Consider the following 23,751-nt stretch of genomic DNA (forward strand, 5'->3'; position numbering starts at 1 on the left):
GTAAATGGTCCCAGATTAAATCGCCAGCATCTCCATGTAGGACGGGGAATGTCCATTGAAAACATGGAGGGTTGCTGCCAGTCACTGTAGACTACTGAGCTAGATGGGCCAATTATTCTGTCTTAATATAAGGTAGCTTCCTTAGAGAAAATACAAGTATTTAGCCCCAAAAGACCAAATTAAACTCTGTTGATTTTTGGATAGTAGCATGTTGAAAATGTTAAGAGGTTGTGTGACTATTCAGTCGTTTTCCTTTTTTTAATATTAAAGAAAGGCAAACCTTTATACTTGACAACAGCTGCCAGTTGATTTTAAAATTGCTTCAGAATGGCCCTGGGAACATTGCTAGATGATGGCACAGCATGGTTTCCAGCACCTTTGTATGGAAAAAATATGGCTGTCCATATGTGCATGAGAATTCTCACTGATTTCAGTGGAGCTTACTGCTAAATAATTGTGCTCAGGATTGGAGCCCTTGCCTGGAATCCTGCTCTGCCACTAACTGTTCTCTCTGCATACATGAGGTGAGGTTTCTTTCTTCTGTTTAAGCATTCTCTGCAGATGCCGGCATGTTTTCTTTCATTAGGTAAAGAGTTGCCCTGCCATCCTTCTAGAGAGAAAATACCATCTTTGTTCACTGTCTTTCACATCTGTAGTCCTGGTTAGTCTTGGGCAATACAAGGCAATGCCTCTGAGCCTCACTTCCCTAACTGTCAAATTGGAATATGAGCTGCCTACTTTACAGAGTAGCTTATGTGAACAAAATAAGAACTGTAAAGCACTTTTTATATCCAACATACTACAGAAATTGTTATTGTTAAAATATTGTCAACAACTTTTTTTTTTGGTACAAAGAGCCTTTCCTAATCATGTGTGTTTGTAGTCATTGCTGTGGTCTACAGAACTTCCACCTCTGTCATCCCTTCCGGGAAGGGTGACTTAGCCTGTGCCTGCTTTTGAGACGGGCTCCTGCCTCAAAAGAAGCTTATTCAGATATATCAGTCAGTTTTTTCTTTTTTTTTTGACTGATTAAACTTCTCCCGGGTAGGGAGAAACGAAGAGATTAACCTCAAAGCCTATTTTTGTTGGGACGACCAGATCTCATTAATTTATGGGACGAGGTCCAGCCGACGAAGGTGGGACGGATTTTCAACAGCAAGCTCTATCTGTTAAAGCGAACGTTCATCTTATCTTCTAAGAGAGAACGCACTAACAGGCAAGCACCCTTCTTTCTATATTTTTCTTTTACTTGACTTAAATTGTTGCTGTTTAAAAGAGATTTGCCAGATTGATCGGTTTTTGACATCTCACTGGGGAGCCGTAACTTCTCTCTGCTACGCACTAATTAATAGCTTATCTCTGTTTTTGTTGCAAAAAGCTGTCCTGGATTTGCATTCTAAAGATACACACAGAAGAGGGATTTCTATTCCAGATTTTTATTTTGAAAAATATTATACTGTTTTGAGACTACTCTCTTTTTGGTCTATTTTATTTTGACGAATCTGTTTCTTGACGATTGCCATTAATTGCTTCGATCCTGGGAACTGCATTTTGTTTACTTAACTATTGGAGAGATAAGGCTGTCTGCTCTGTTTATACTGTGATGTCACCAAGTTTGGAGTATTAACCCAATTGTTGCTGAAATAAGAAGTGGTTTTCCTATATTTTTCTTTTAAAATGGCAATTAAGAAAGTGGCTGAGAATCTGGAAATAACTATGTTTCAGAGAATAATGAATGAGATTGAGATAACGAAAATTGAATTGAGTAAAATGAAGCAGGAGATTAAAGATATAAGGGTCCCTGTGAGAGAGGTGACCCTGGAAGGGGTCCCTGTGAGAGAGGAGACCCCGGAGATTGGAATAGGGGTCCCTGTGAGAGAGGAGACCCTGGAGACTGGAATAGGGGTCCCTGTGAGAGAGGAGATCCCGGAGATTGGAACAAACGTGGAACAGGAACAAGATTTGGAGTCTATGGACTTTAGAAATAAAATCTATTGTTTGGAACTCAATGTTATCTCTGAAGAAATTAATGAAGATTCTAGAGATAAAGTTATCAATGGCATGGATTATCTTCTGGACTGGAATGATGTGATGGAGCCCAATATAGAGAAAATCTATGGAATTAACTGCAGCCATGTGACAATGGAAAAACTTTTAAGAGATGACCCAGTGTATTTTGAAAAAAAGAACAGAGATATGATTTTACAGCAGTATTTCAGCAACTTATTCAGAATGGATGGCAAGAAAATATTTGGGATAGAGGTAATTCCCATCAGACTCTTATTATATGACTATGGCTTTGACAGCAAGATTATTATGGAATACTGATAATGGAAGATTGGATATTGAAATTACTGGACTTAACAAGACTACTGAAGATGGAAGATGGAAAATGGAACTAATAGAGATAATAGAACAATGGCTACTGAAATTACTGAACCTAACAGATTCTGATGTGATGGATTAATTGAAATGTTTATTTTGACTATGGTTATGACAATAAGATTATCATAATTAGTAATGAGATGGATTAATCGATATGCTTATCTGGAAAAAAAAAATTGATAGATATATTTCTTAAAGAATTGAAACCTCTCTTTGACTTTTTGTGGAAAGAATAAAGTAATGTTTATGAGATTTGATGATTAAGTAAGATAACTACTGGAGGAAAGTGATTTTATAATATGACTTAAGAGACAGGATTGCTATATATTATAGACTTATAACTGATTTGATCTTTGACAAATGGGAAGTCAATATTTTACTCTTTATTTTTTATTTTATTTTTTTTTTTTCTTCTTTTCTTTTTTTCTTTTTGTTTAACTATTTTTGATTTTGTTTTTTGTCTTTGAATGTTTTATGATTTTGTCTTGTATGTTTTATGAAAATCTGAATAAAAATTATTGGAAAAAAAAAAAAAAAAAAAGAACTTCCACCTCTGTCATCAGGAAACCACTCTGTCTTGGAGCTGGCTGTGAGGGCCTGCACCTGGTGTAGGGCCAAAGACAGTAAACTAGGGTTGCTGCTGGTGTACCATCCACCCTGCTGCCCAGAAGCTTCTCTGACCGAGCTGGCAGAGGCTGTCTTGGCTGTGGTATTGGAGGAGCCCAGAACGATAGTGCTGGGTGATTTCAATGTCCATGCTGAGGCTGCCTCTAGTGTTCCAGCTTGGGACTTCACGGCCTCCATGACGACTATGGGGCTATCTCAAGCTATCACTGGTCCGACACATAGGGCAGGGAACACCCTCGACTTGGAGGAAGGGGTGTTCTGGAGATAGGGGGTGGATGTCATCCCATTGTCATGGTCAGACCACTTCCTGGTGAAGTTTAGACTTACGGCTCCAGTCCTCCCCTGCATTAGTGATGGACAGATAAAGATGCTCTGCCTCTGGAGACTAACAGAATCCACTGGATTCCTAAATGCTCTGGGCGAGTTCCCAGTAGATAGAGCAGATGATCCTGTTGAAGCCCTTGTCACTCTGTGGAACAACAAGACCCTTTGGGCTCTTAACACGGTTACCCCTGAGTGCCCTCTCTGGCATTGTGGAGCCCAGTTTGCACTTTGGTACACCAGTGAACTAATGGCAATGAAACAGGCTGGACGATGTCTAGAGCGCAACTGGCAAAAGATGTGCTGTGAGGCTGATCGGGCATGAGTAAAACATCATAACCCATGCCTACTGTGTGGCAGTGAGGGTGGTGAAGAAGGCCCACTTTTCTGCGTCGATCGCATCCTGAGGTAGCCGTCCAGTGGAGCTTTTCTGTATTGTCAGGGATCTGTTGATATCAACTCCAAGAAATTGAGTTTTAGATCCTTCGGAATTGTTTGAATTGTTTGCAAGACACTTGAAGGGTAAAGTTGCTCGCCTCTGTAGCAATCTTTATGCCCCATCGACATTTACTGTAGTCCCCAATGAGGTGTCCAGTGCAATGTCTGCTGCAACTTCTTGGGATCGGTTTGAGTTGATGCGGCCTGATGACGTAGACAACGTGCTTGTGATGATGTGGCCAGCAACGTGTCCTCTTAACCCTTGCCCTTCTTGACTTATTAAAGCTTGCCAAGGGGTTTGACCGAGTGGATCCAGGGTGTGGCCAACGCATCATTGTGGGAGGGAGTGGTTCCAGCTGTTCTGAAAGAGGTGGTAATCCGACCACTCCTGAAAAAGCCCACCCTGGACCCATTGGTTTGTGAAAACTACCGCCTGGTTGCAAATACTCCCTTTTAGGGAAGGTGATTGAGAGGGTTGTGGTGCAGCAGTTGCAGGTACTCTTGGATGAAACAGATTATCTTGATGCATTCCAATCTGAGTTCAGGTCTGGCTATGGGACTGAATCGGCCTTGGTCACTCTGATGGATGACCTTTATCAGGAGAAGGACAGAGGAAGTGCGACCCTGGTATTCTTACTTGATCTCTCAGTGGCTTTTGATACCATTCACCATGGTATCTTTCTGAGCCAATTTGGTGAGATGGGTATTGGAGGCACTGTTTTACAGTGGTTCCAATCATATCTCCAGGGTCGTTTTCAGCGAATAGCATTGGACCATTGTCTTTTGGCCCCCTGACAGTTGTGCTGTGGGGTGCTGTAAGGTACCATGTTGTCCCCCATGCTGTTTAACATCTATATGAAGCTCTTGGGAATTGTCATCAGGAGATTTGGGGCAAAGTGTCAGCAGTACGCTGATGATACCCAGCTCTATTTCTCTGTAACATCTGAATTGGGAGATGCCATGTAAGCCCTGGACCAGTGGTGGGCTGGATGAGGGCCAATAAACTGTGTCTGAATCCTAGCAAGACAGAAGTGCTATGGGTTAGTGGTTCCCAAATTCAGATGGTCATTTCCCTGCTTTGGATGGGGTCGTACTCCCTCTGAAAGAACAGGTTTGTAGTCTGGGGGTGCTCCTGGTTCCATCTTTGTCTCTATAGGCCCAGTTGACCTCAATGGCTAGGAGTGCCTTTTATGAACTTTGGCTAAGACAGCTGCAGCTGTTTCTGGACTGGGATAGCCTGACTATTGTTATCCATGCACTTGTAACCTCCAGGCTGGATCACTGTAATGCGTTCTATGTGGGGCTGCCCTTGAGGTTGGTCCAGAAGCTGCAACTGGTCAAAATGCAGTGGCACGACTCCTCACTGGGTCAGGATATTGCCAAGATGTCCCCCGCTACTGAAAGAATTGCACTGCCTGTCCATTAGCTACTGGGTCAAGTTCAAGTTTCTGATTTTGGTGCACAAAGCCGAATACAGCTTGGGACCAGGATACCTGAAAAATTGCCTTACCCCTTATATACCTAATCATTCACTGTGCTCTACAGGTGAGGGCCTCCTGCAAATACCATCTTATCAAGAGGTCTGTTCCCCACAACATGTTGTGGCACCTATCCTTTGGAATTCCCTCCCCTTAACTATTAGACACGCACCATCTCTGTTATCTTTTCGGCATCTACTTACCTCTTTCAACAAGCCTTTTAAGTAGAAACCTTATCCCAATCTACATCTGTGTGGAATTGCTTTTTAATGTGTTTTTAAAGATGTTTTTTAAAGATGTTTTGTTTTAATATATTAAGTCTGCTTTTAAAGATGTTTTAGGGTGTCTTTAGTGTTTTTGTTTGCCTTCCTGAGCTCCTACTGGGAGGAAGGGGTGGGATATAAATAAATAAATAAATAAATAATCCTGAGGATTCTCATCTTTTGCCAGACAACTAATTTTCCAGGCTCAGATAAGCTTGCCTTTTTGTTGTTTTGTTTTTAATTAAACTTTTGAACTTTGGTTTCACTTCCAGCACTTTTACTTTAAAAACCAAGGGGAAGACTCTACTGGAAGACATTTTTGCATAAGGGTGTGCATTATCTTGCATGACTAGAGTTTCAGCTATATGGGGATGACAAAAAAGAGTCAGAGCTTGGATTCTGCTTCTTGAGCAGCATTTTAAGAATCTTGAATTGAGGGTAATTTTCTTTCCTTTAAAAGCTGTCTCCCTGCCCATCCCTTTTAACAATTTGTAGAAAAATATGATTATGCTGTGGTGAAGTGCCCTTGGACAGTCTGAAATGACCATAACCGTCCAGATGTTTCCTGCATGTACATTAGTTTAAAATTTGCTGACTCATTGAAGGGGGCAGGATGAAGTGGATGAGCCACCATCAGATGTTGATTATTTATTTATTATTTGATTTATTTCCCGCTCTTCCTCCAGCAGGAGCCCAGGGCGGCAAACAAAAGCACTAAAAACACTTTAAAACATCATAAAAACAGACTTTCAAATACATTAAAAGAAAACATCTTTAAAAACATTTTTTAAAAAGGTTAAAAATATATTGGTTTTTTTTAAAAAAGGTTTAAAAACATAGTAAAAAGCAATTCCAACACAGACGCAGACTGGGATAAAGTCTCAACTTAAAAGGCTTGTTGAAAGAGGAATATGCAGATCTGATGCCTGCAGATGTCTGGGGATGCCTAGGCATCTCTTTGTCCAAGTAGGTATTGTGCGACAGGGGGATGGCATTTCATCATTTTTTGTTGTTGTTGTTATGTGCCTCCAAGTTGACTATGCCTTATGGCGACCCTACGAATCAGTGACCTCCAAGAGCATCTGTCACAAACCACCCTGTTCAGATCTTGTAAGTTCAGGTCTGTGGCTTCCTTTATGGAATCAATCCATCTCTTGTTTGGCCTTCCTCTTTTTCTACTCCCTTCTCTTTTTCCCAGCATTATTATCTTTTCTAATGAATCATGTCTTCTCATTATGTGTCCAAAGTATGACAACCTCAGTTTCATCATTTTAGCTTCTAGTGATAGTTCTGGTTTAATTTGTTCTAACACCCAATTATTTGTCTTTTTCGCAGTCCATGGTATCCGCAAAGCTCTTCTCGAACATCACATTTCAAAGGAGTTGCTTTTTCTCTTATCAGCTTTTTTCACTGTCCAACTTTCACATCCATACATAGAAATCGGGAATACCATGGTCTGAATGATCCTGACTTTAGTGTTCAGTGATACATCTTTACATTTGAGGACCTTTTCTAGTTCTCTCACAGCTGCCCTCCCCAGTCCTAGCCTTCTTCTGATTTCTTGACTATTGTCTCCATTTTGGTTAATGACTGTGCCAAGATATTGATCCTTGACAAGTTCAGTGTCCCCATTGTCAACTGTAACGTTACATAAATCTTCTGTTGTCATTACTTTGGTCTTTTTGACGTTCAGCTGTAGTCCTGCTTTTGTGCTTTCCTCTTTAACTTTCATCAGCATTTGTTGCAAATCATTACTGGTTTCTGCTAGTAGTATGGTATTATCTGCATATCTTAAAATTATTGATATTTCTTCCTCCAATTTTCACACCTCCTTCATCTTGGTCCAATCCTGCTTTCCGTATGATATGTTCTGCGTATAGATTAAATAAATAGGGTGACAAAATTCACCCCTGTCTCACACCCTTTCCGATGGGGAACCAGTCAGTTTCTCCATATTCTGTCCTTACAGTAGCCTCTTGTCCAGAGTATAGGTTGCGCATCAGGATAATCAAATGCTGTGGCACCCCCATTTCTTTTAAAGCATTCCATAGTTTTTCATGATCTACACAATCAAAGGCTTTGCTGTAATCTATAAAGCACAGGGTGATTTTCTTCTGAAATCCCTTGGTGTGTTCCATTATCCAACGTATGTTTGTGATATGATCTCTGGTACCTCTTCCCTTTGTAAATCCAGCTTGGACGTCTGGCATTTCTTGCTCCATATATGGTAAGAGCCTTTGTTGTAGAATCTTGAGCATTGCTTTACTTGCATGGGATATTAAGGCTATAGTTCGATAATTACTGCATTCCCTGGGATCCCCTTTCTTTGGAATTGGGATGTATATTGAACGCTTCCAGTGTGTGGGCCATTGTTTAGTTTTCCATATTTCTTGACAGATTTTAATCAAAGTTTGGACAGATTCAGTCTCAGTAGCTTGTAGCAACTCTATTGGTATGCCATCTGTTCCTGGTGATTTGCTTCTTCCCAGTATTTTAAGAGCTGCTTTCACCTCGCATTCTAAGATTTCTGGTTCTTCATCATACGGTTCCTAGTGCAGAATGCAGCAGCTAGATTGTTGACTGGGACATCCCATCAATACCATACACTTCTGTTAGGGAGCCTGTGCTGGTTGTGAATATGCTGCTGGGCATAGTTCAAGGTTCTGCATTTAGCATTTAAAGCCCTAAACAACTTGGGACTAGGTTACCTAAGGTACCACGCTGTCTTCAAAAAATACAGTTTCCTCTCCCTCTGGGACATCCGGCCGGGTGGCTTCGGGTAGTTGGTAAAAGCTAAGGTCCTGTCATCTAATTGTAGTCGCCATTTCTTTTGTCCTAAAGTTGTTGGCCTAGCTACCACCTGTAGCTCTCCTTTCCCGATTCCGCTTATGAAGGCAGGGGTCTGAGTCACAGAAGGCACGGTGAGCGGGAGTTCCAGACGAGTTGGGACTTGGTTTTCATTAAGCAATATTGAGGAGTTAGGTAGCCTGGATGTCTGATTGGATCTGACTGTAGCAAGCTTGGTTTTCTGGCTATTCCCAGTTGAATACTGAGGTCTGCCCGGATTTTTGTGCCCCTTCTCCTCCAGGTCCAGGACCTTGAAAAGTTTGTTAAAGTTCATTTTGGATCCTTTCCTGAGATTACCAGGACCTTGGATGTTTTTCGTTTTCTTTTTCAGTTTTGTTTGGGTCTTAGAGTTGCTCCAAGTTGGGCCCTTTTTAGGTGAGGCCATCACGTTGGAAGCTTGCTTCGTGGAGGTGGGAGCAGGGTTTGAAGTAATTAAAGCAGCTCCATCACGACGTTGTGTATCTCGAGCTGGTGCCCCGATAGGAGAGATAAGACCATAAGAGTAAGTTGCAGTCTGATCGGTACAGGGCATTGGCGCCTGCTTGGAGTTGGCCATGCTAGCTGGAGGGGATAGACTTGTTCCCCTTGGTCTAGTCAAAGATGGTCCAAGATGGTCCAACTGGTGCAAGCATAATGTAAGAAGGCTCTTGATTTGTGATAGGTCTTCCGACCAATTAATAAACAAGTTCTTGATTAACTCGAGCTGTGCGTTGAGGAGGTCTGCTATCGGCTCTAATGCCGGGGGTTCATGGTGGACTCCTTTGTGAGTTGCAGGTTGGTATCTTGGTGGAGAGTGTGGCTGAGATATAGGGAGGGTACCGCTAAACATATTAGGAGCCTCCATAGCCTCCTCACCATCAAACAGAGTAGAGTTCGGAGAGGTGTAAACTTGCCTGGGGCTACCGGGCAAACCAGCATTTACAAGTGAAAACTGGGTGTGATCCAATTCTACAGCCAGGGAGCACTCATCCACCCGGGTGGTTGCCCCATGCAATGAAAGCAGTAAATGGGATGAACCCAGGGTCCAGTCAAGTCATTCTCCTTTTTCTCCTGAAGGCGTCGGGGCCGATAGACGCTTGACAAGGGGGACAGTTAAATTTGGGCCAAAAAAGTTTGTAATCATGCGTTGGTTTTCTTGTTTACTGGCTAACTGGTTGTCCTCTACCATGAGGACTAGGCCGTGCCACTTGTAGCCCTTCCTGGTAAGGACCATTGCGCTTAGTTTAAAAGGTTCTCCAGGATTAACTGCTTAAACTAAACATATAATAATAATTATAGAAAATTCAACCCTGTTACTTTAAGGCTGCTAATTCATTTTGTCCATATTTGGTGAACCTTGAAGTGAATGAGATAAAACGAATTAAAATGTACGCTGCAAACTAGAGCTTGTAAACAATGACCAAATGGAAGAGTCAGGGAAATGGTGTAAAAATCCTAAGGACCTTTAGAGGTTACTGTTGCTGGGTAGTAGAAGGATTACTCCTTATCTGTGGCTAACGATGTTTACTCACTCAGTATGGACGTCCAGAGCAGGCCAAGGCAGAAGGGGAGGAATGCTATCTTCACAAAACTGCCCTCTAAGGTCAAAAATCCAGAAAAAATAGTGCTGGCATGCAGCAGTCGAAGAGGGGAGGTCAGCATACGGCAGCAAGGCAGCAAATAGTGAGTTATAAGATAATAAATTAGGCCCCTTTGTAAACGATCAAAGGGAGCTCCCTGGGCTGCATCTCTCCCTCGGCCTGTAGCCTCCCCAACATCATCCCTGCTATGGCTTTCGCGTCCTTTTTTCCTCCCTCAATAGGCTCTCGTAAGATTCCCTTATTGTTATACGATGATGACCTGGCCCTACTTTCCTTAAATAAAATTGGCCTTAAAAGGATGCTCACTCACCTGGGTGCCTACTGTAAGGAGCACCTTATCACAATTAATCACACCAAAACCAAAATCTTGATCTTTGGCAACAAGAAGGCAGCTTCCAGTTGGTCAATTGAAGGCCATGCGCTGGATCAAGTTTGCATGTTCAAATATCTGGGCATCTGCCTTAGCGAGAATTCCTCATGGAACCCCCCCACATAAAGGCCATCAAACTGTGGGAGCGAGATCCTTAGTACAACTTCAAAGATTTTTTTATGCTAGAGGGGGGCAAATGGTTCCCCCGATGCTTAAGGTCTTTGTTGCCAAAACAGTTGCCATCATACTGTACGGGGCCGAACTCTGGGGGTCCGTGGCTAAGCAACAAATAGAAACTTTACAAAACCAGTTTATGAGGAAAATTCTAGGGTTCCCGCTGGGAACCCCTGCCGCACATCTCGGAGCGGAACTTGGGCTACCCTCTCTTGCGGCCAGAATAGATCTAGCCCACCTCAGATATTGGAGGAGAATATATCAAATGGACAACAATTCCCTCACCAAACTTTGCTGGTCTGAACAGCTGTCGAAGGGGTGGGTGGTCCCATACCAGCCAGGCACTGCTGGAGCAATATAACCTCCCCACGGGTGAGCTACTGAACCTTAGCCCCCAAGCCCTTAGGAACTGGATATTCAATCATGCAGCGAGGAAAGATCAGGTAGACATTTTAATAGCCCCCTTCTCTATTTGGTATTCCCAACTCAAACTCAATCATGCTAGATCATCTTATTTTGAGATACTCACCCATCCCTCTCTTCGTAAAGCATTTCTGGAACTTAGGTACCAATTAATGCCCTCAGCCTACCTGGAAGGGAGGTATAAGGGAATCCCTATCGAGGAACAGAAATGTATTTTTGGGTGTAATATTGTGGAGGACATTATCCATTACCTGTTATTTTGCCCACTGTACGCTGACCCCAGACAGAAATTCTTGGCCCAATTCATCCATTCTCCTTTGGTTAAATGCCCTAAGGAGCTAGTAGTAGAGCTCCTAAATGATAACTTTAAACATGTGACTATCGCCGTAGCTAACTTTGCCTTGGCAGCTAAAAAGTTACGCACGATTTATATTCAAAATCAGAAACCCTGAAATTTTAAAATGTTTTATTTCTACCCACCAGGCTCAACATGGGTCTTACGGTGGCTGATTTTATTTTATTTTATCACATTTTGTGGTATTTGTTGTATTTGTGATGTATGTTGTATTTGCAATGGCCTTTGGCTAAATGCAAGATAAATAAACAAACAAACACGCTGTCTTATATATCCCTGCCTGACAACTTCACTCCTCAGATAGGGCATTGCTTAGAGTACTGTATGCCCCACATGTGTGCTTAGTATAGACTAGAAACGAAGCTTTTAGTGTTGCAGCTCCAGACCTCTGGAATTAGTTACCGAAGGGAATTGGACAAGTGCCTAGCGTTTTGACATTTGGACAGCTGTTGAAGATATTTTTACTTAAGAAGGCTTTCCCTGACGTATGACCTGATAATTTTGTAGAAGAATAATTGTAGAAATTGTTTTATGGGTTTTAATATACTGAATTTGTAATCCTTTTTTGCATTTTATTTTATTGTTACACCATTTCAGTAACTTTTGATTGTGATGTAGTTTATAAATCTGCAAATAAATAAATGCCAAGTAAGGATCCAAGCTTGCAATATGGCCAAGATACCATGTGTCAAAAAAGATAGTTATATTTCATATAACTATGGCCACTGGCTTCCTCATTACTTTTTTTTCTGCCTTAGATTTCTTAACCGCACGTTCCTTAGTTTCTTGACCTCCTTTATTCTTACGAATTCATCCAAAAGAGTTTGGTCTCGGCTATCTGAGCCAAACCTCAAATGTGGTTACTCAGCTACCTAGAGCCTATTAATATGAATAATTGAGTAGAACAGAGTTAAAAATAAACAGACCTTTTAAATGAACTGTGTTGTAAACAGTGAATAAGCTGGGTCATGAGAGGAAGAGCCCAGTGATGAATATGCCACTGCCATCCAACTTCTCCCCATGCCCTATGAAGGCTGATGTGAAAGTGTATATAGGGCTGGTGGCAGCACCTTCGGCAGTTGCCAGGTGGCTGTCGCAGAGCTCACTGTTCCTGCATCACCATCCTTCCCCCATGTTTTTCTGGCCTGGCTCTTCAAGAAGTGCCAGGCCGCTGGGTCTAGCCATGGTTTTAATTTCCTACATTGCTGCTGACTTAGTGTAATCTGAAGCATTGTGGGAAATGAAAAAGGATGGCTAGACCCAACTGCCCTATACTGTTTGGTATGCTGCCATCGTAGCCAGCTAAGCCTGCCACAACCCACTGACAGAATAGGGGACCCCAAAAGTATACTTCGCCCAGGTGTGATGTCAGATGGGAACATAGGAAAGCGAAGTGATAAAAGTGGTGCCTACCTCTAGGACATCATAAGATTTCTTTATTGCAGTGCTTACTGTGTCTTTTCCTTCTGTCAGAATATCCGTGTGCGTTGTGTGACTGGAGTTGGGTTCTACATGCCATCAGGGAAAATCAAAGGCAACCTGGCCACTCGTTTCCTGATGGTGGATGGTGAAAAAGTTCTCACTGGATCCTACAGGTTGGTTGATAACTCAGGATGGGAGACCTTTAAAGGTAGATAGGTGACTTCCCCTCAGGTAACAGGGACACTTTTTCACATGTTAAGTCAGACTTCATCCATCTAGCCCAGGATTGTACACTCTTTGCCTGGCACTGGTTCTTCCTAACCCTGCTCTCTGAGATAGCTTGAAGTGTTGGGGATTGAACAAAAAGATCTTTATGATGATATTGACAACATATTCCTTAGCTGAGCATGTGCTCAGAGGATCCCTGCACCTTAGTTCTTAGCAAATGGCCACTTGCCTGAGGCACTATTTTGCACCTGGCTCTAGTTTATGGACCTAAAAAAGCAAAGTAGCACCCATGAGACCTGACGTCTACTCACCCTTGCCTTAAAGCATGTACAGAATGCTTTTTCCTTGGCATTTGGTAACCACAATGCCAGTGTACAGGGGCTGTATGAGCTTGTCTAGTGGGGATAGAAAGAGCACTGCACTAGAAGCAGAAATCTGAGAGGCAGCCTTTGGAAAGGTGGAAGAGGGTGAAAAGGTGTGCAGGTAGCAAAACATTAAGGCTGAAAGCCAATGCACATTTACTTGGGAGAGAGTCCCAATGAACTCAGCAAGACTTGCTTCTAAGTAAAAATGCACCGGATACAGATGGAATGAGGAAAAGAGGGTGTAAAAGGAATGAGAAATGCAATACAAACAGAAAGGGATGAAGACAAGCATATGAGCAATTAGAAGCAAGATTAAGAGTGAAAAGGGAAGGAGGAATATAAGAGAAAAGATGTACACAAAAATGACAAAGATACGGCTGCAGCCCTCTGCACACTTACCTGGGAGTAAGCCCCCCTGAATTCATTGGGATTTACTTCCTAATAAACATGCAGATATCTGGTGGATTTACTGGTGGATGACTCAGTTTGCATGTTGGGCAGAGAGAAATGTGTCTGTGCTGTATTCCAGAAGGCACATACTTTGGACAGGGACGGAAAGGTGAGCTGGCAGTTGTGGATTAAGGGCCACTTCTCCATCATTAGCCATATCTTGGCAAATACACACATCTTGGAGAAGGGACGGGAATCACGGCTGCCCACTCTGCTCCTCTTTTGCTTTCATCCAACAAGAGCTAAATTTCTAGCTGCATACATTCCTGGTACTGCTCTTTTCCCCACTTCCAGGGTGATAAGCTCATAATTTCCCTTATGAGGAAGGGAACACTTTGTGAAGCCAGGGCTGTTGGCAGGTGAAACTGTGGGCTCCCAAGTTGCACCTGTGCTGTAGGTGCCCCAAACATTTTGGAGCAGTGCAAAGCAAAAGCGGCAGTGATGACACTCTTGCTCAGCAGTGGGAATAGAGTGCCTTGCTTTAGGCAGTGAATGAGCATTTGATAACTGCTGCAAAGTAGGAAATTGCATTGCACGCCCCCCACCCTCATACATATCAACCCTTGTGCTGCGTTTGCCTTCTCCCCATTGTTGTGTTTATGGGTCTGCCTGCTCACTCATCTGACCTGAGGGGTGGGGCAGACTACTAGAGATGACACTGATTATGGCCATAAAACTGGGTCGCCACCAATAGCCTTGCTGTCACAATCTGCACTAATTGCAGTTTTCAAATGCTCTTCAAGGGCAGCCCTGTGTATGCATGTGTAGCCTGGAGCTTGTTGAGCTGAATGGATGTTGCTGTGCTATCCATATAGATGAATTGTGGTTTGCTTGAGGAAGTCCACATAAAGGTCTTCATATGCAGTCCTTCAAGCATATGCAGAAGTCACAAAATGCAGTTTTGTGCTAGGAGAATTTCCTTGGTAGCTAGTTTTCATGTAATATAAAGTAATTAATAGAAATGCTTCAGGTTCCATAATTTGAATGTCTCCTACCTAGCCTTCCTCTGTTATGTGGGTCTACAAATTAAAAATGTAAAATTAACAAGCTCTCTTATTGTGTACTTGGACAGGTAAATATGATTTCTGGTTACTACGACATGTGCTCCTGGGTGGTAAGAGCTTGGGTTTGAGAAAGGAACTGTTTCTGAGTAACAACAACTTCTCTTGCTTTATAGTTTCACATGGATCTCATCCCACGTAGACAGAAACATCGTCTTGTACTTGACTGGGCAGCAAGTGGAGATGTTTGATATTGAATTCCGTGAGCTCTATGCCATTTCAGAGGAGGTCAACCTCTACAAGGAACTGAACCTTCCATGCCCTTTCCGCCAAGGTGTTGGGAAAATGGGATTTTCTTCCTCCACAGTGGCTCGGAAGGTCATTAACCCAAAGTATGGACTAGTGGTAGGAGTTCCCCCAGGTGAAATGATGCGCTGGGCCTCCCGCCAAAGGCAAGAGTCACAAGGGACACAAGAAGGACAGGAAGAAGAAAGTGAGTCAGATAAGCGACTACACGTTTTTCTGAATGATCTTTTAACAGTGGATCAGGTATTGCCAGATATTGAGCCTCCACTTGAGGACCTGAATATTGCAAACCGGAGTCCTCAGAAGCTATTTTCCAGGTTCCATCTGGACTTCAAAGATAAATCCAAATCCAGGGAGTCCATCCGTGACCTCAGGAAAGACGATGTTGCCAATGGGGAGGCTGGTTCCAAACCAGGCAAGAGGTTTGGCAGTGGATTTTTCAGACGGGCCAAGCGACCACCACCTTTCAGTGCCGATGCCAGTTCTATTGCCAGTGAAACTGCTGAAGATTTTGTGATTGTGAAAACAGGGAAGGAAAGCCAAGCTAGCTTTCGCCCTGTTAGTGTTCGTAGTAGTGGAGCCAATTCAGGTAAGTCATCCTGGAGAAGACTCAGTCTTTCTAATTTCTACCAACAAATAATTATTCTTTCAGGATTTCTTTTCAGAAAAGAATGCCCTTTCCTTTCTTCTGTTCTCACATCCCTAAACTTCCCTACTGGTTAATAGGTCCACTCAATGTATAGTGATGAGCCCATAATTTTTCTTCCTTGTCTGTTAAGGGCAGAGTGGAAGAAGGGCAGCTGTATCCAATATTAGTATAATCCTGAAGCCTGGTACTTCTTGAGTAACTTCATTTGATAGCTTTCTTTTAACAAAACCTGGGGGCTAATGGAAGAATTTTACATTTCTCTCCCTTTCATAAATTAGATTCAGTAATCACGTCTTTTGATTCTAAGGAGGAAGCAGTTTGTCATACTGAATTGTGAGAGTGTGTTCAGGTTTATTAACAAGACTGAGATGTCTCCAGCCAAACAGCTTTATATCTAGCAGAGCAGAGGGAGCTGTCTCAGTTGGTCTACAGGTGAGGAGATATAAGCGAGCCAGCTTTTAGAGAGCGAGTGAACAGGCAGAGCAAACAGGAGTTTGACAAAGGAGCTGTAGCGAGGAAAGGAAAAACGCCAAGAGGGCTCTGAAGCCGTGTGCTCTCAACTGTGTGCTCTGAAGGGCTCCATAGCAGCTTGATTGGAAGGGGTGTGGCCTGATAGCTATTGGCTCAAGGGTGTGGCCTGAGAACCGCTGAGGGCAACAAGCAGCAGCTGTGTGTGCTGGGACTTGCATTCTGTTTCCTGACTCCTAACAAAGCAGAGGGAGCTGTTTCAGTTGGTCTACAGGTGAGGAGATATAAGCAAGCCAGCTTTCAGAGAGTGAGCAAACAGACAGAACAAACAGGAGTTTGACAAAGGAGTTCGACAGGAGAGGTCAAGGGGGAGGTCCCTAAAAAAAGAAAAGAAAAAATACTATTTCCCCTTGTACTGTGCAGCACATACCAGTGGGACTCTCAAGTTTACCCTGAAATAGGACAGGACAAAGCACAGGCCACTCCAAAACAAGTAGTTAGAAAGAAGCAAAAGGTAGAAGAGAGAATGAATGGGAAGGATGCTCCAGTAGTTGTGACCTGTAAGGTGTGTACCATGTTTGTTTTCTTGCCTGAGAACAACATGGTGTACACATGCAACAAGTACAAGCTCGTGGCATTGTTGGAAGAAAAAGTGAGAGGCCTGGAACAGCGGGTGGCCACACTGAGGACTATAAGAGAAGATGAGGAGTTCTTAGACAGAACGCTGGAACAACAGCAGCAAAGAGAAGTGGAGGTGGAAGAGCAACAGCATGAAGTAGCAGAAGAGGAGACTGCTTTGGAGAGGAGCAACAAAGTGGAGGAAACTCCATGGGAAAGGGTGACAGGAGGAGAAGAGCTAGAAGACACCCTTCACCAGTGGAACTATGGAACCGCTTTCAACCACTCGAGGATGAGACTGGAGGACAGCCTGTGGAGGAAGAATTACAGGAGACCCCATGCAATAATGAGCAAGAGGCTGAAGCTCAGTCAAGCAGGGGCAATGAAACCACGCCCCACAACAAAAAGAGAAGAGTACTAGTAGTGGGAGACTCCCTACTGTGAGGGATCGAAACCCAAGTATGCCAAGAAGATCTGTGGAGTCGCCAGGTATGCTGTCTACCAGGAGGACGGATTAGAGATGTGACAGAAGGATTACCATCACTCATCAAACCCACCGACAGGTATCCCTTTCTCCGCATCCATGTGGGAACAAATGATACTGCCAAACGGAGCTATGAAGAAATCACATCAGACTATGAAGCTCTGGGAAGGAAACTCAAGGACTTTGGGGCCCAGATAGTTTTTTCATCCATCCTTCCAGTACTTAGAAGAGGAGTAGAAAGGGAAAGGAAAATACTCTGTGTGAATGAATGGCTACGAAGGTGGTGCCAACGTGAGAGATTTGGATTCTGGGACCACAGGCTATACTTCCTGGAAGATGGACTGTTGGCAAGTGATGGGTTGCATCTCACAAGGACTGGAAAGAATGTGTTTGGCCACAGCATGGAGAAGTTCATCAGGAGGGCTTTAAACTGAATCCTAAGGGGGAGGGAGACATAAACTTGGTGGTAACGACTGGTGAAGGCTTGTGCACAGTAATGGGAACAGAGAGATCAGCTCTAAGAGGGCCCAGTAACAGTCCTCAGAAAAAAGTAGTAAAGAAGCCAAGCCATAAATCACATGGTCTTCGATGTCTGTATACTAATGCGCAGAGCATGGGAAACAAGCTGGACAAACTTGAACTCTTAATACAGGAGAGCAATTACGACTTCATAGGTATAACTGAACCTTGGTGGGATGACTCCCGTGACTGGAATACAGCAATTGAAGGATATAACTTCTTCAAAAAGAACAGAAGGGAAAAAAAGGGAGGTGGAGTATATCCATGCACAGAAATTCAGGAAGATGAACTTGGTAGCTCCACTGAGAGTATCTGGATTAAAACTAATGGGGCAAGTAATAAAAGGAATGTGGTGCTTGGAGTCTACTACCGACCACCCAATCAACGAGAAGACGAGAATGTAACTTTTGAAAAGCAAGTTGCCAGTGTTTCGAGGAGTCATGTAGTAGTAATGGGGGGCTTCAATTAACCCGATATCTGTTGAGAGACCAATTCTGCCAAACACAGCCCCTCCAAGAAATTTCTGACTTGTGTTGGAGATAACTTTCTCCTACAGAAAGTGGAGGAAGCAACCAGAGGATCAGCTATCCTGGACTTGATTCTAACCAATAGAGATGATTTGGTGGATGAAGTGGCAGTTATGGGAACTCTGGGGGAAAGTGACCACACCATTCTTGAATTCTTGATTTTAACAGAAGCAAAAGCTGAGAGTAGCCATACGTGCGCCCTGGACTTCAGGAAAGCTGATTTCAATAAACTCAGAACAATTGTAAGTATGGTTCCATGGCAAGCGACCGTAATGAAAAAAGGAATCCAAAATGGGTGGGAGTTTCTAAACAAGGAAATTCTAAAAGCGCAATGGCAAGCAATTCCAACAAGGAAAAAAGGGGAAAAACAACAGAAGAAGCCAGTGTGGCTTCACAAAAAGCTTAGAGATGACCTGAAAACAAAAAGGGACACATACAGGAAGTGGAAAGAAGGCCAGGCCACAAAGGAAGAGTACAGGCAGGTAGCATGGAATTGCAAGGATGGTGTCAGGAAGGCTAAAGCTGAGAATGAGCTGAGGTTAGCGAGGGATGCTAAAAGCAACAAAAAAGCTTTCTTCAGGTACATCCATAGTAAAAGAAAGAGAAAAGAAATGGTGGCATAGCTACTCAATGAGGAAGGCAAAATGATAACAGATGACAAAGAAAAGACAGAAGTGCTCAATTCCTACTTTGGCTCAGTCTTCTCCCAAGAAAGGGTCTATGACCCTCCTGGGAAATATGAAGTAGAAGGGGCAGGATTGGAGCTTGAGCTTGACAGACAAACGGTCAAGGAATACCTAATCACTTTGAATGAGTTCAAATTGGCAGGGCCCGATAAACTGCATGCTAGAGTATTGAAGGAACTGGCTGAAGAACTCTCAGAACCGCTGTCTATTATCTTTGCGAAATCATGGAGGACTGGTGAAGTGCTGGACGACTGGAGGAGAGCAAATGTTGTCCCTATCTTCAAAAAGGGCAAAAAGGAGGGACCAGGGAACTAAAGACCAGTCAGCCTAACATCAATCCCTGGAAAACTCTGGAGCAGATTATAAAGCAGTCAGTCTGTAAGCACCTTGAAAACAATGCAGTGATTACTAGGAGCCAACACGGATTTATGAAGAACAAATCCTCCCAAACTAATCTTATCTCATGTTTTTGATCGGGTAACCTCCCTTGTAGACTGTGGGAATGCTGTGGACATAATATATCTTGACTTCAGCAAAGCTTTTGACAAAGTGCCCCATGATATTCTGATTAGCAAGCTAGCTAAATGTGGGCTGGATGGAACAACTATCAGGTGGATCCACAGCTGGCTCCAGAATCGTACTCAAAGAGTGCTTATCAATGGTTCCTTCTCAAACTGGGTGGAAGTAACGAGTGGCGTACCGCAGGGCTCAGTCCTGGGCCCAGTGCTCTTCAACATTTAACGACTTGGACGAGGAGGTACAGAGCATGCTTATCAAAGTTGCAGGTGATACAAAGTTGGGGGGCATAGCTAATACCGTGGAAGACAGAAAGAAAATTCAAAGGGACCTTGATAGGCTGGGGCATTGGGCTGAAAACAACAGAATGAAATTCAACAGGGATAAATGCAAAGTTCTACACTTAGGAAAAAGAAACCAAATGCACAGTTATAAGACGGGGATACTTGGCTCAGCCATACGACATGTGAGAAGGATCTTGGGATTGTCGTTGATCACAAGCTGAATATGAGTTGACAGTGTGATGTGGCTGCAAAAAAGGCAAATGCTATATTAGGCTGCATTAACAGGAGTATAGTTTCCAAATCACATGAAGTATTAGTTCCCCTCTATTCAGCACTGGTTAGGCCTCATCTTGAATTCTACGTCCAGTTCTGGTCTCAGCACTTCAAGAAGGATGCAGACAAATTGGACCAGGTTCAGGGGAGGGCAGCAAGGATGATCAAGGGACTAGAAATCAAGCCCTATGAGGAGAGACTGAAAGAACTGGGCATGTTTAGCCTGGAGAAGAGGAGACTGAGGGGAGATATGATAGCACTCTTCAAATACATGAAAGGTTGCCACACAGAGGAGGGCCAGGATCTCTTCTCAATTGTCCCAGAGTGCAGGACACGGAATAATGGGCTCAAGTTGCAGGAAGCCAAATTTCGACTGGACATCAGGAAAAACTTCCTATGTTAGAGCCATACAACAATGGAACCAATTACCTAGAGAAGTAGTGGGCTCTCTGACACTGGAGGCATTCAAGAGGCAGCTGGACAGCCATCTGTCAGGAATGCTTTGATTTGGATTCCTGCATTGAGCAGGGGGTTGGATGTGATGGCCTTATAGGCCCAACTCTACTATGATTCTATGATTGGGGAGAGTGTTGCTGTGACAATCATGGGAGGTGTCCTTATTTAAGATGCATCCCCTAATGTACCAGCTGAGTCCTAAATAGACTTCTCTAAATTATTTTATAATTGTTTTTGTAAGATCCCATGATGTATTTGCTTTCTTACACCCTGAAAGTGTGAAGGGTGGAATTCTGATCTCTTTATTAATGGCATGGGGTTAGAAATGAGACATGTCAGAGCAGACATAGAGCCATACGACAATGGAACCATTTACCTAGAGAGGGAGTGGGCTCTCCGACATTGGAGGCATTCAAGAGGCAGCTGGACAGCCATCTGTCAGGAATGCTTTGATTTGGATTCCTGCATTGAGCAGGGGGCTGGACTCAATGGGCTTATAGGCCCCTTCAAACTCTATGATTCTATGACAAATCCATTCAGCATCTCTTCCCATTTTACTTACAAATACTGGCTGAGGTATGACTTACAGTTATTTAGTCCCCCATAACTCAGAGGCTACTAACCTTTAGTGCTCCAGATGTTGTCAGATTCCAGTTTACATCATCCCCAGCTAGCATGGCCGATGGTCAGGGATGATGGGAGCCATAGTGCAACAATATATGGAGGGCCACAGGTTCTTATCCCTGAATTATCAGATAGTATTTTTTATAGTTTTAAATGACCAAAAACTCCTGTAACTACTAAGTACTCCCTCTAAAGTGGGTGTGGCTAACATGTGGGCTGCGAATGACCTCCAAAAGGTTTTGTGCCCTCAGAACCTCTCCAAATTTGTAAACAGTTTTTTAAATTGATGTATCCTGTGTGATGCTGATGACTCCTGCTGTGATGCTGAAAGCATTTTTGTGCCCCCATATTGTCCCCCCTGAATTTTCCAATTTACATTTAATTTTTGTAAAAAAAAACATTGTTGTCTGCTCCCATATGTTCTCCCATTGTGATACTATGATGCCTGAAGGGTTTTTGTGCCCCCACAAATATGTCTACAGTAGGGCCCCACTCATACGGCAGGTTAGGTTCCAGACCCCCACCGAAAAGCAGATCAGTGCTGGGGTCTGGAACCTATCCCGCTGATTGTGCAGGAGGAAGAGAAAATTAGCTGTAGAGCGCTACAGCTGATCTTCCCCTCCTCCAGTGCGATCAGCTTGAGCACAGGAGTCTGATTGCGCCAGAAGAGGAGATCAGCTGTAGTGCTCTACAGCTGATCTTCTCCTCCTCCAGCACGATCAGATCGAGCGCAGGAGTCTGATCACACCAGAAGAGGAGATCAGCTGTAGTGCTCTACAGCTGATCTTCTCCTCCTCCAGCACGATCAGATCGAGCGCAGGAGTCTGATCACACCAGAAGAGGAGATCAGCTGTAGTGCTCTACAGCTGATCTTCCCCTCCTCCAGCACGATCTGATCAAGCTCGGGAGTCTGATCACACCAGAAGAGGAGATCAGCTAAAGCGTTCTACAGCTGATCTTCTCCTCCTCCAGCACGATCAGATCGAGCGCGGGAGTCTGATCACACCAGAAGAGGACATAGTTGATGTGCTCTACAGCTGATCTCCTCCAGCATGATCAGATCGAGCGTGGGAGTCTGATCACACCAGAAGAGGACATAGTTGATGTGCTCTACAGCTGATCTTCCCTTCCTCCAGTGCCATCAGATCGAGCGCGGGAGTCTGATTGCGCCAGAAGAGGAGGAGATCAGATGTAGCACACTACAGCTGATCTTCCCCTCCTCTGGCGAGATCAGCTGGAGAGCAGGGAGCTCCAGCCCCCCCTCCAGCTGATCACCCCGCTGGCACAGTATTAGTGGAATGCCAAAAAGCAAGGCGCCGAGAAGCGGGGCCCTACTGTATTAAAAAAAATGGATTTTTAGAAACTAAATTTAATAATAGAATAATGAATGATGTAAAAGTATTTCAGATATGTAGAATAGCTGATGGGAAACTGCGAAGATAGTTCTCACCACACCTCCTTTGACATGTGGCCCCTGGAGCATTGACCATGGGTCATTGTGGCTCTTGGCCCAAAAAAGGTTAGCCACCCCTGCTTTGAAGTCAGTCAGTTCACTGCCTAGTGTAGCCTCTAACTGTGACCAAAGCAAGGTACTAGCCCAAACTGGGAGGGTAATAAACTAGTTCTGTGTCCTGACAAAGCTGAAGATCACTCTGGGAGTTGAGGAGGCCCCAAATGAACTTGAGGACAGCGGGACAATTACAGTTGGGTCATAAAGTTTTAAAACAAAGTTTATCTCTGTCAAAAGCCCTTTAGATTTTTTCTTTTACATTAAAAAAAGGGTGATCAATATTTACGTGTTCAGAAAGTGTATAAATTCAGAAATATAATATGCTAACTTAAGTAAGAAAATCAAAGTTAAAACTGAAGAGGAAAATCTGGAATGTATTTTACTTCTGCAGTTCACTTCTGCTGGAGAAGACAATTCACAATGGGGACATTCTTTAGCTGTGGGCCTGGATTTGACAAATACAGATGGTTATCCTAATTTAACTCCAGTTAAAATTGGAGGGGTAAGGGAAGGGATAGACCATTTTCAGCCAAAGGGTCCCATTCAGCTGTGGGCAACCTTCTGGAGGCCACTTACCAGTGGTTAGTGGGTTTAGATGCAAAAGTTGGGCAGAAAAGTGACTGTACCTCTTACCTTTGTACAGTAGGTTTCAGTCCAGCCATACAAAAGTCAAGAGGTTTCTGTGCACTCATGCACATGCTCATATACCCCACAATCTCTCCATCCTTTATTCAGGCAATCAAGAAACATTAGCACAATTCAAGGACACATTCCAGTCAGGCAAAGGCACTGCAGAAGAGAGGGATTGTGTCCTGGGTAGAGTCCCAAGGGCCAAATGGGGAGCCTAAAGGGATACATTTGGCCTCTGGGCTTGAGGCTTTCCACCCCTGGGAAGAGACATTTCATGTAACTAGAGTTTTCCCTACTAGAATGTGTAAGGGGAGGTTCCCAGCTGTTGAAGAAAGGAAATAGGAAGCCCAAGAGATTCTGGTTGGACATTTTGAGAATTCTACAGTTTTAGTGTGGAAAAGATGGTTTGAGGCACCAAAATTACCCACTAGAGTATGAAATGTGACACAGAAAATTTATTTATATTTCAGTTGA

General features: G+C 43.5%; 1 protein-coding gene across 1 annotated transcript in view; it reads left to right on the forward strand.

Annotated features, from left to right (window-relative positions):
• Window positions 1-23,751, forward strand: part of FAM83F (family with sequence similarity 83 member F) — a 44,749-nt gene that overhangs the window by 16,937 nt on the left and 4,061 nt on the right. Inside the window, exons 3-4 of the mRNA XM_061639199.1 lie at window positions 12,735-12,856; window positions 14,904-15,622. Of these exons, the coding sequence (XP_061495183.1) occupies window positions 12,735-12,856; window positions 14,904-15,622 (841 nt within the window). The remainder of the gene's footprint in view (window positions 1-12,734; window positions 12,857-14,903; window positions 15,623-23,751) is intronic.

This window comes from Rhineura floridana, chromosome 8 (assembly GCF_030035675.1).
Source record: "Rhineura floridana isolate rRhiFlo1 chromosome 8, rRhiFlo1.hap2, whole genome shotgun sequence".
Classification (NCBI taxonomy): domain Eukaryota; kingdom Metazoa; phylum Chordata; class Lepidosauria; order Squamata; family Rhineuridae; genus Rhineura; species Rhineura floridana.